At 41.5% G+C, this 12,024-nt stretch overlaps 2 protein-coding genes across 4 annotated transcripts; one reads left to right on the top strand and one right to left on the bottom strand.

Annotated features, from left to right (window-relative positions):
• Positions 1-496: 496 nt before the first annotated feature.
• On the top strand, positions 497-8,325 carry klhl28 (kelch like family member 28). 3 transcript variants are annotated; one of them, XM_026302384.1, is made up of 6 exons: positions 497-647; positions 1,497-1,757; positions 1,845-2,482; positions 2,591-3,034; positions 4,669-4,877; positions 5,039-8,325. In XM_026302384.1, the coding sequence occupies exons 2-6, from the start codon at positions 1,497-1,499 to the stop codon at positions 5,200-5,202; spliced, it is 1,716 nt and encodes a 571-aa protein (XP_026158169.1). In that variant the 5' UTR covers positions 497-647; the 3' UTR covers positions 5,203-8,325. The 3 variants fall into 3 exon arrangements, with proteins under 3 accessions (XP_026158169.1, XP_026158187.1, XP_026158178.1); XM_026302393.1 differs by having other exon boundaries at positions 567-639; XM_026302402.1 differs by lacking the exons at positions 4,669-4,877; positions 5,039-8,325 and adding an exon at positions 3,690-3,990.
• Positions 8,326-8,400: 75 nt separating this feature from the next.
• dorip1 (dopamine receptor interacting protein 1) lies at positions 8,401-11,925 on the bottom strand. Its single transcript, XM_026302414.1, has 5 exons — positions 11,672-11,925; positions 10,881-11,405; positions 10,527-10,616; positions 10,284-10,418; positions 8,401-9,609 (listed from the first exon to the last, which is right to left on the bottom strand). Exons 1-5 carry the CDS (start codon positions 11,752-11,754, stop codon positions 9,426-9,428), a joined length of 1,017 nt encoding a protein of 338 aa, XP_026158199.1. The 5' UTR covers positions 11,755-11,925; the 3' UTR covers positions 8,401-9,425.
• Positions 11,926-12,024: the final 99 nt, after the last annotated feature.

Here is a 12,024-nt window from a genome sequence, read left to right as displayed (position 1 = left end):
TATAAGATTAGATTTTTGCCAATATTTGTTAGTAGTGCAGACACACTGATACACACATACCAATATTGTGTGTGTTTTGTTATTCTTAAAATGTCTGTAGAATATGATTTTGTACATTTACTATAAGAAAACTGGTGAAGTTTATCACTGACATGATAGAATTTTATATTATTAGACGGACAGACGGACAGATAAATAGATAGATAGATAGATAGATAGATAGATAGATAGATAGATAGATAGATAGATAGATAGATAGATACTTCATTGCATTGTCATTTACACTACAAAATGAGTGCAATCTTTTCATTTTTACAGTGCACAAAAATTATTTTAAAAATATATAGACGCTATAAAATGACTATTTAATTAGTTAAAAAGAAGCAAACACATTCTTAACAAAAACATCCAAATATATTTGGCTCTTCCTTACAAATAGCTGTAACCGGCCTTTTATTTTGAAAGCAGCGGAAGTGGGAGTGCTTTGTGCCGTCGCTGCTATAAGGGCTCATCTGTGCAGCTTTGGGACGAGCTTGGCATAAGGTTGTTTTCCTGATAGCCGCCCGGGGTTCTCAGTCGTCGCCGCCGTCGCTGAACTCCGCCACTGCAAAATCATCCATTACAGCGGCACAGCAGACGGAGTATAGGTTTGTTTTACTTGGTTTGCCGATGTAAAAAGTTATCTGACAGCCCGCTATAAACGTCACGTTTTTATGTGTCAGCCATGTTCCTGTGTATCAATCAATGATGCAGCTAGCCACAGTAACCGTGTTTATTTTTAGCAGCTAACCTGCGCTGACTGCAATGCCATAAAAGACCGTGGGGCACTGTGTGTTTGTTGGAGTCGAACAATACGACCGAGGCATGAATACTGTTGTTAATGTAAACACGATGATACTGAAAAACTGTGAACTGCCAAGCGGTCGGTGGGTTTTACAGTGTGTTAGCTAGCGCATTAGCAGTCTGCTGATTGCAAAGCTAAGAGCAGCTAGCGAGTTTTGATCTGGCCATGTCCTCCGTTCAGAAAGCAAGCCCAGGCCCCAATCAATAAACTAACACTTAACGTTAATGAGACGGAAAGTCATAACGTATAAATGCAGGACAGCTTTGGGGGAGATGGGTTGAGCTTAACCTGAAATGTGCATGGTTCAGATCAGTACTATTGGTTACCTTTAAGCATTCGGATCATCCTTATTTAGCTGCCTGGCAGTAGACTGCTAACAGAATGGGTCGGAAAAATTACTATAACTTCCAAAGATCCCTGAATGCATCATACCGTCCAGTCATGTTTCTGAAGTGTGCTGTAATTACGTCATTAGTTACAGGCCTGTTGGTACTTTTCAGGCTTGTAGCATCATAGATGAGATAAAAATGGTTTGATATCTAGGATTTACAGTGGTTCCTGATAATTATTAGTTAGATGCCAGTTAATTTACTGAGTCAGTAGCCTTTACAAAGTGTCAGGACTGCACTGATCTGTCTTTTCCTACTCTCAGATGGACCAGCAGGACCAGTCCTATATGTTTGCCAGTCTGACACGGCCTCACTCAGAGCAGCTGCTGCAAGGCCTCCAGCTCTTGCGGCAGGATCATGAACTATGTGACATTGTTCTGCGTGTGGGGGATGCTAAGATCCATGCTCACAAAGTAGTGCTGGCCAGCATCAGCCCTTACTTCAAGGCCATGTTCACGGGTAACCTGTCAGAAAAGGAGACTTCTGAGGTGGAATTCCAGTGCATTGATGAGGCTGCCTTGCAGGTATGTTTGGAGCCAGCAGACATTAACCACAGTGATTAAAAGCTGTAACATGGCTTTTGTTTGTGACACTTTCACTTTGTCTTCCAGGCCATTGTTGAATATGCCTACACTGGCACAGTGTTTATCTCCCAGGAAACAGTGGAATCTCTGCTACCGGCTGCCAACTTACTTCAGGTTAAGTTAGTACTTAAGGAGTGCTGCTCCTTTTTAGAGAGCCAGCTGGATGCTGGGAACTGTATAGGCATTTCCCGCTTTGCAGAGACATACGGCTGTCATGACCTGTGCTTGGCTGCGACTAAGTTCATCTGTGAGAACTTTGAAGAAGTTTGTCAGACAGAAGAGTTTTTCGAACTGACACGGGCCGAGTTGGATGAAATTGTGTCCAATGATTGCCTTAAGGTGGTCACAGAGGAGACTGTATTTTATGCCCTGGAATCTTGGATCAAATATGATGTAACTGAGAGACAGCAACATCTGGCTCAGCTGCTGCACTGTGTTCGCCTTCCACTCCTTAGCGTCAAATTCCTTACTCGTTTATATGAAGCCAACCACCTTATACGAGATGACCATGCATGCAAGCATCTCCTCAATGAGGCCCTCAAATATCATTTTATGCCTGAGCATCGGCTTTCCTATCAGACTGTACTGTCCGCACGGCCCAGGTGTGCACCAAAGGTGCTTCTTGCAGTAGGAGGCAAGGCTGGACTGTTTGCCACATTGGAAAGGTAATGTTAATGTCTTGGTAATACTTGTATGCACTATTAAAACTGCTATATTATCTATCCCCTATATTAAAAATAATTTATTGAATGATGTCTGTCTTTCTCCTGCAGCATGGAAATGTATTTCCCTCAGACAGATTCATGGATAGGACTGGCCCCTCTCAGTGTGCCCCGATATGAGTTTGGAGTGGCTGTGCTGGACCACAAGGTGTATGTGGTGGGAGGCATCGCCACGCACATGAGACAAGGCATTAGCTACCGGAGACACGAGAGCACAGTGGAGAGCTGGGATCCTGAAAGCAACACCTGGTCCTCAGTGGAGCGTATGGCTGAGTGCCGCAGCACTCTCGGAGTGGTGGTCCTAGCTGGAGAGCTGTATGCTCTTGGGGGCTATGATGGCCAATACTACCTCCAGTCGGTGGAGAAATACGTCCCCAAGTTGAAGGAATGGCAGCCTGTGGCACCCATGACAAAATCCCGTAGCTGCTTTGCCACAGCTGTGCTGGATGGCATGGTGTATGCTATTGGAGGCTATGGCCCGGCCCATATGAACAGGTAATGAGAAAGAAAATAGCTATACTTTACCTGTTAAAATGCATGTAACTTGCAAGTATGTTTTTATACACACATGCTCACACATGCACTGTTAAACAGTAAGAATAAATAATATGGAGTAACATGTCTTACATTCTAATGAACTGTATGAAAGCAAGAATCTGATCAAACCTTCTGCATGTGTGAGCCAGTTTTAAATCAAATTATTGATAAAGCACATTTAAACACAACCAAAGATTTGTGTTTTATACAATGAGTGAGGACGTTTTGGCCTGTTTTCCCTTTGACATGGGTTCTAAGAGCTATTTGAGGGCTTTAATATTGCATTTAGATTGGGGTTAGGCAATTCGTTGTGATGGTTGAAGGGCTAGATAATGCATTACCTTAATCAATGTCCTCAAAGGCAGCTGTTCGTTTGTGTAATGTGAATAGGACCATCGTGCATACCTTGTACATTTGCAGCATGTTTAATGGATAAAGGTTAATCACTTTGTTGTTCAGGATCAAAATGTTCAATGTTCTTTGTTCCTACGTTTGACATTGGTAACATAAGGTCGAGCTGCAGTCTTTCCTGTGAGAACCCTGTCCTGCTTGCAGACCTCCAAACCTGGCTGTCTCAAGGTCTTGTTAGTTTTTTTTTTTTTTTTTTTAATAGAACTGGCAATCAAGTGAAGGATGTCAAGTGTTGCTGAGAAAATGGCCATGGGGGCAATTAATGTGTGAAGAGGAATCAGGACGAGTGGTTGCTGAAGTTTTATTGAGAGAGTGCCTGATTGTGTGCTGCTGGTTAGACCTCAGTTGTTGCTGTCAGATCTCTAGAGAGCACCGTCTATTGCTTGTTTCCTTGACTCTCAAAATCCCTTAGGAAAATGTGTTTGGACAAAGTATCTTTGGGGACTTTTTTTTGTTGTTTTAAACTTTCCCCAGTGGCTTATGTCCTTGCATACAGCAAAACAATCCCCGATTGCCCCTGCTGACTGTCAGGAGGTTCATTTGACTCTGGTCAAATGCTGTAATTCACCAGTGTGTTTGGCCTTATTACAAGTTGTATTGTAATGTCACTGAATGTATGTGTCCTTTTATGGTATGGTTTGTTTGTTTTTTTTGGCATGTGGTAAAGCAGTAAGCAGGATTGTCTGAAAACCCTTTATTGGTGTGTTTTGAAATTAAAGATAAAATGCATTCAGACCCCCTTCGCTTTTGAAGGCGCCTGAGCTAATTTTCAGGTTATTGCAAGGGGTCTGAATATTTATGTAAATGTGATATTTCAGTTTTTCCTTTTTTTTTTTTTTTTTTTTCTTTTTTTTTTAATAAACTTACAAACATTCCTAAAATTCTCTTTTCACCTTGTCATTGTGTGGCACTGGGTGTAGATTGAGAGGAAAAAAATGAAGCAATGTAGTATCAGACTGCAACATAACATTGAAAAAAGTGAAGGGGATCTGAATACTTTCTGAATATGCTGTAGGTGCTAGATAGGCAGGAAACTTGGCAATTATTCAGAGTGCTTCTAGAAAGGTTTCACCAATAGATGCTTCCAAATCGAGGCACAAAACTAGCTGCATAGCCAGCTACCACTTCTGCTTAATGTTCTTAAGACCCCTTTTGTTAACACAGCTATTTCTGCTCTGCAGTGTGGAGCGTTATGACCCCAGCAAGGATGCCTGGGAAATGGTAGCCCCCATGGCAGATAAGAGGATCAACTTCGGAGTAGGCGTCATGCTCGGTTTCATATTTGTGGTGGGCGGACACAACGGTGTGTCACATCTGTCTAGCATTGAAAGGTATGACCCCCACCAGAACCAATGGACAGCCTGTCGGCCCATGAACGAACCACGCACTGGTGAGTTTCTTTTATCCTTGTTAAATGTGTGATTTTGATGAAACCCTGTGTTTGTACGTTGCTTGGTAGGATCAATGTGAAGATACTGTGATGATTGCATCCAGATAATGGACATCAAAGCCTCTGATTGACCACATGTGACTGTTGTCTTTGCCTCACAGGTGTGGGCTCTGCTATTGTGGACAACTACCTCTATGTGGTGGGAGGTCACTCTGGGTCATCCTACCTGAACACTGTCCAGCGCTACGACCCTATCTCAGACAGCTGGTTGGACTCAAGTGGCATGATGTATTGCCGTTGTAACTTTGGTCTGACTGCCCTTTGACCCATGGCCCAGCCAGCTAGGACTCATTAAGAGAATTTAGACACAAAGACTTTTCTTTTTTGTTGTCTCCTTCTCCTTCCCCACATTCATCCTCAAGGTGCAGAGGAGCGCTGTACATGACATGAACACCGGAGGAAATAAACGTGCTCGATGGATGTGCTGGGCTAGCTGGCTGGCTTAGAGCGGGTCGGCAAGCGTGGCTTACAGAGCTGAAGAAGAGGTACGAATTTGTTCAGATAAGAAAGGAAAAATTATTGGACAGCTTTTGTCATGGGCCTGAGAAGGTGACCGCTCTACTGCTGCTGGACCACAGTGAAGACTCAGCCATTTTCCAGAGGACTGTGGGAGAAAGCTTGTTATGTTAGAGGACTTTGTTTCCTTCATGCCATTCATCGTTTAACACTTTTCCCTCATTTTCCTGCTGCAACCAGAACCACATGTTCAAATTTTGTAGAAACTGCAGTTTGCTTGTGTATTTGTGTGAATATGTGGTTGTTGGCCATGTAGTGTGTCTGTGTGTATGCTCGAGGGGTATGTGCATGTCAGATAAAGAGTTTTGTTTTGTTACGTGTTTGTGTGCAGAACTGATGCTCAGGCTCAGCAACAGAGGAGTTCTGCTTCAAAATCAGTGCTTCACAAAGAAGAGAAAAGTTGGAATCTTTATACTTTCTCAGAAAGGGCTGCCTTTTTCTCTCCTGTAAATAGTCTTAGTGAAATATATAGATATGAATATATCCTCTAGTGCATTGCCTGTAAATGTTTTTCTGCACTGGGTCACTAGTGTGTGCGAGGATGTGTGTGTTGTTCAGTTCCAAGGGTCAACGTAGTGGTGAACGGAGAATTCTCCTGAGAGTGTTGGCCGCTAGTCTCTGCTTCATCCTGGGAGCCATTTAAAAAAAATCCCCATGTTCTGGCTTCCGTCACATCTTCCTAAGGTCGGGTCATGCGCTCACTGCTCTTCAAACCATTTGAAATGAACCTTGGCCCTCTTCTCACCCTTTGGTCTGTATACAATACCAACTGGTGCTATATTTAGGATTCAGGATTCAGCAGTTTGTCTGTGTTGCCTCACACAGTTATATCACTTTTTGTTCAGCCTGCTAAATTACAGTGTAAGATGTTAATTTTGATTTCTGTGTGTTAAAATCCATGAACTAAAAATGGTCCCTAAGCATGCAATAAAAAAAAAAGTCCTTCTCAAAAGGAACAACCACGAACATCTGTCCTCCCTAATTTAATTTCCTAAAAGTAAACAAAAAATAATAATAAATTGGCACTTTGGTTCAACTTTCCCTTTACTATAATTATTTAAAATATTTTGTCAACATACTTGTTCCCTAACATTGGCCACAGGGTCTAATGTCATTCTTAGCTATGAACAAGACTTTATGCCTATCATTGGGACTGACACCTGCTCTTGCTTGCAAGTTCAGATTTGAGGTAATCTGTTCACGGGTTTCATGGGAAGTGCCAAAACATGGCCCATTTATTTGGGACAGGCATCTGTGCAAACCCTTGTGCTAGAAACAGCTTCCCTTCTGTGCCAGAATCAAAACATGGCGTCATTATTGCTGAAGCATTACATTCATGTTACATGGGGATAGATGATGAAGAACCAAGGGCTGTGCTAGCCAACTCAGGCCAAATTGCCACTGTCAGCGAGACTTGCAGACATAGAGTGCTCCCCCCTGGGTGTGTTTGGCTCCAGGCTGACACTCTTTGCTACCTTGGGCTCAACTGAGTCAAGCAATGCACAGCAATAGAGGGGGCACTAGACTAGGGAAGGCTGCTGTGGAGTCACTGTTCATGTTCAAGTCTAGTTTGAGTTGCTTTGTGCACTGATGTTTACACATTTTAACCAAGCTCTGCATTGCACTTACCAAACAATTTAATACATATGTAATTTGTACATTTTTTAATTTAGGCTAATGGCATTTAGATAATGCAATAAGACTGCTGTTCTGTCTGTTGATTGAATACATTTTGTGTTTGTCTCATTAAAAAGCCAAGGCATCTCATATTGCTGTAACAAAACCCCACATGGCATGTTTGTTGATCCACACTGTTGGCTGTTAATGTGGATGTCTAATGAAACATCCAATGGTACCCCTGAATTTGTCTCATCCAACCAGACGTATTGTGTGTCGTCGTTTTGTTGTGCATCCTGGTTCATTTGTACAAGGCATGTGTTTATTTAGGCTGGTTCAAATGGATTGCTCATAGATAGATTCACCTTGAAACAATTGTCATTTTTCACCACTTACAAATATTGTAAACACTAAACAAAATGAGCTATTCTACTTTGCCCTTGTACACTAAACTTGATGTGTTAGAGGAAAACATTAATGCATTACATTAAAACATTTTTTTTTTTTTTTTGGTTGGTTTATTTAGAAGGTGAAATTAATAAGCAGCCCATTTTTCAAATTCTGCAAATATGTATATTAATTTAGAAAGATGTGAATGAGTTTTTTGTATTTATAATTTGTATTGTTTCTTTGGTAACCTGATTTGTTTGATCTTTTGTAATAGATTTTGTTAGTCACTTTACAGCCATAGCACAAATCACGCAGGCGTAATTATGTGCTGCTGCCATGATTCTTCTAGCATCCATGTTATGTACGCTGTCATGATTACTGAGGTGTATACTTACTACTAGTGTAGTGGATTTCAGAGAGAGGCTGATGAAATCTGCAAACGTGAATCTGCAAAAAGAAGGGATGTTGAAATAGTCTAGACACATTTTATTATGGCCTAACCAATGTCATGTCTTTGCCACCACTCACCAAAGTGCTTGTTCAAGGAAAGCAGAAGGATGACTGATGCCTGGTCTGCCACTCTGTTTGTGTATGAAAGTAAAATCCTTTGAAACTGATGTCAATGTTAGCCAAATGACCACTCTGCTTCTTTTACATTTCCCATTGTGTGTCTGGAGTAAGGTGATGATCTTGAATTTTTATATCCTGTGGATTAATACTGGAAGTACAAGATAACCCTAGGTGTAGAAACCGTAGCTTTTCACATTTCATCATGTTTTTGATTGAACACATTTTACATACATTTTAGTCAGTTTGTGTGATGCAGTTGTACCCAGTTTAAAATAAATGCCTGCCTTAAAAGGTACTGTCTGCTCTGATGTGGTTTCTTGTTATACCTACATGCTGTGCGTACAAGCAACAAAACGAGTCAATACACATGTACTTCAAAATGATTATATTTTCATCTTAGAGACAATATCAGCATAGAAAAACTGCCACTGAAACCTAATCTTAAGGATTTCAGCTCAACACAATTCACTTTCACAAATGGGTTGAGGCACTGTATGATACCAGTAATTCATTTAGGTTATAAAAGATTATGATTGTGTAAATTGACATATGTGTTAGCAGGGCTGCAGCATGTGCTGAGCTTGTGTGTTAAAATGCTTGAACAGCTTATTTAAGCTTGTAGTGTCAGAAAAGACATGTCAGACTACCTCAACATTTATAAAACATAAGAACTTTGTACTTCAACATGCGCTCCCGCTATTAAACGTTTGCCTTCACCTTAAACGCCTCTTAAAATCAAGACGTTAACCTTGAATGACATGAAACTTGGCCTTTTTTTAAAGTTGATTCTTATCCTTAGAACACAGTGTAAATATAAAAAGCACCAGATTAATTTCAGGAGAGGGTGAGAGGGCGAAACACACACTAGTAAAACTGTAAACCTGAAAATACAGTGGAAATGGTATATACTCAATGACATCTCCTGAACTAGGGTCCTCAATAGAAAACACACCCTCACATTGTAATCTATTTAAAAAACATTTTTTCCAACCAGTTCTAGCATCACATCACTTTCTGCTGTGTGGCAGGTAATGCACACTATATGCATATTGCACTGTTAATTGTATGCATATCAACTGAGAACTATTATAGTCCATCATATTCTTGGATTCCAAGCATGCCCAAACAAGAAGTCATTTTCCTTTTGCACAGTAAGCTTTCTGCAAGCAATCAGGAGAATTGAAGCATATGTCATACAGAACTCTCACAGGGAGCACATGATAGGAATTAATTAAAACTCTTAATGATGTGATAAGCTGAAAAACATGATTACACTGTATGTGATGCAGTCCATGGTGTCATGCCAAAAATAATAAAAGGAGAGGTGGAGTAATGCTTTTGTGCTTGGTGTGACCCCTGCTCATCATCTGTATGTCCACTTGAGATAATATGGCTTCACTTATCAGAGGCACGGATGTAGACCAGAGAGGACAGCAGCAGGAGCTCTGGGGGCTTGTTTAACAGGATCAGATTATCATTCCTCAGACCATCATAGTGCATCCAGCACCCATCTATATGGAAGGCTGCAGAGTAGTGATGCTCCTCTTTGTTGAAGAGTGTGGCGCCCTCTAGCAAGTACCTGTGCACAAACGAATTTTAGCATTTGTTCATATTGTCAATGTACAAGCAACACACATTTTCCTTCGGGCATGTGGCATGAATAGCATAGTGGGTGCTTGATTTTAAACAGAATAAAAAAAATCTTCATTCTGATGAAAAATAATCTTTTTCATTCTAGTGCAAAACCTGCAGCAATGGACCTGAACATAGCATGTTTATAGTGACTTGAGCTTTAATTAGCTATCTCTCCAACCTTGAGTAATATCTTCATTCTCCGGTGTGAAGAAACATGCTGCTTTTATATTGTATTGCATAGATGTGTTTTTCTAATTTAAGTAGCTCAAACTTCTTTTGAACGTTTCCTATTGATTATGCTGGTGACTGTGACAATGTGTTTACTTTGAACTCAGAAGAACCCCACCATACCTGTACCATGATGTATATTAAAATCAATCACATGCTAGTTCTTGGTTATTTGGTCTAAAAAAACACTAAAACATTTTCCAAAAATAAGTAATGACATTTTTTAATTAGATGGCTAGTTCCTGTTGTTGGACCTCCCTTTTATTTGTCTCTTATCTTTACATCTCTCCTTAATTGCTTGAAATCTGGTCCTGTGCCTAAGCTATAATACTGTGGGTCAGTGCAGCGGAAATTTTTGTGATTGTACCTTCAGCCTGCAAAGATTCATACCTGTGCTGGCAGAGAGCCAGGTGGTAAGGAACATAGGACAGCTCTTCTGACTTCCACTGCTGCATGTTGAGAATGACAAAGGGTGGCGGTCCGTGGCAGAAAACCCTCTGAGAGAATTCCCTTAATCCATCGCATCTGTAACAAAAGATGATGATGTAGTTAAAGATGTTTGAAAAAAAAAACAAACAAAAAAAAAAAACTGAGCTGAATTAGAAGATGACGAACATCCTCACTGTGTCTCACCCAAGCTCTGAGCAGAGCAGCAACTTAGGGCAGAAAAACCCATCCACCGCTGACTGAATGGGGTCTCTGTGAGGCAGCTTGTGAGGAGGGCTGGAGTGAAATCAGAAGTAGAAACTTGTGTTAACCATCCAACAAAGCTCCACTCATTAGGGTTTGACCTATCTTGTGATAGGAAAACATGATGCCTTCACAGACACAGGTGAACACAGTGATGCATGTACCTTAGGTTACCCTTTTTGAGACGGCCTGAACAATCTGTACTATTTACACTAGGTGCATTGATTTATTTAGGATTTATAGCAGCAAATGCAGCATTTGGTGCAACCCTGCCCCAGGACCTGACAGACAGCACACCTGATGTTGATAGTAGTCTTGGTGAACTCCTGGAAGCGGGCTGGACAGCTCCAGTTGGTGCACAGGCTCTCCTGCATGGTAGACATGAGGTTCTCCAGGTTTTCTGTGAAGTTCTCATGTTCATTACCGAACAGGTCGATCTCCAGTGCTGCTTGGTGGATCTGTGAGCGGTACTGTCTTTTAGACATCCTGTCCCAGATCCACAGCATCTTCACTGTGGTGTAGTCACAAGAATCCATCAGGTAGAGGAAATACTCCACAAACTCCTTGCCGAGGAAGAGGGCCAGCTCCCTGGGAAAGCCCTGGTTGTCCCGCAGAATCACATAGAGGATCATGAGGAAGCCATCAATGGTACATGTGTTTTTTAGGTTGATTTTGACGTACAGAGGGGTGCACGACAGGGCTTTCCTCCCTGCTTTGATGGTAAACACGCCGCCCCAAGGGAGCACAGGCCTCCAGAAGGAGCGGTCCTCGTCATCACTGTTGCTAATAGACGCACGTATTTCCTCAAACAGTGTCTTCGACCTGAGGAGATACACCAACATGCAGTGACTTTTCAATGTAGGCGAACTTTGGCTGGTTTACGTTTGTAGCGCCGAGGTATGTGAAGTGGAAACTTTCAGACTGTGGCAGCTGCACGCACGTAAACAGACTACGCAACCAACCCCACGTAGCGTTAACGTTAAGTCAGCCAACAATAACACAACAACCCACGTAACGCACAATTATCCCACAGGGAACAGACAAGTAAAAACATCATAAATTAACAGCAGCTGCTGCTGTCAATTTACCTTTCGCAGTGGAGATAATCTGTGTTTGAAATTTGCGTTTGGAGGTCCTCAGTGTCGTTCAAAACACAGAACCTACTCTCCATAGCGCTCCGGGGTTCATCAGGTCCTACATTGGACTAAAGGCAGATAACAATATTTTCTAGAGCTTTCTGTTGAATATCCCGCTGAAGCGATCAGAAACGACGTCGACTAAACGTTAAATTTGGACCAGTAAGGTGACTACAAACACTGCTATAGGCTTTTTTTTTGACAGATAATCTGATGATGCGTTCAAACATATCGGATATGTCGAAGTTGCAGTTAAAAAAAAGCAAAGGGATTGTTGTCACAACCTTTTACTTTACTTGAGTCAA

The sequence above is a fragment of the Mastacembelus armatus genome, chromosome 22 (genome assembly GCF_900324485.2).
Source record: "Mastacembelus armatus chromosome 22, fMasArm1.2, whole genome shotgun sequence".
Taxonomy (NCBI): Eukaryota; Metazoa; Chordata; class Actinopteri; order Synbranchiformes; family Mastacembelidae; genus Mastacembelus; species Mastacembelus armatus.
This window is presented reverse-complemented; position numbering and strand designations above follow the sequence as displayed.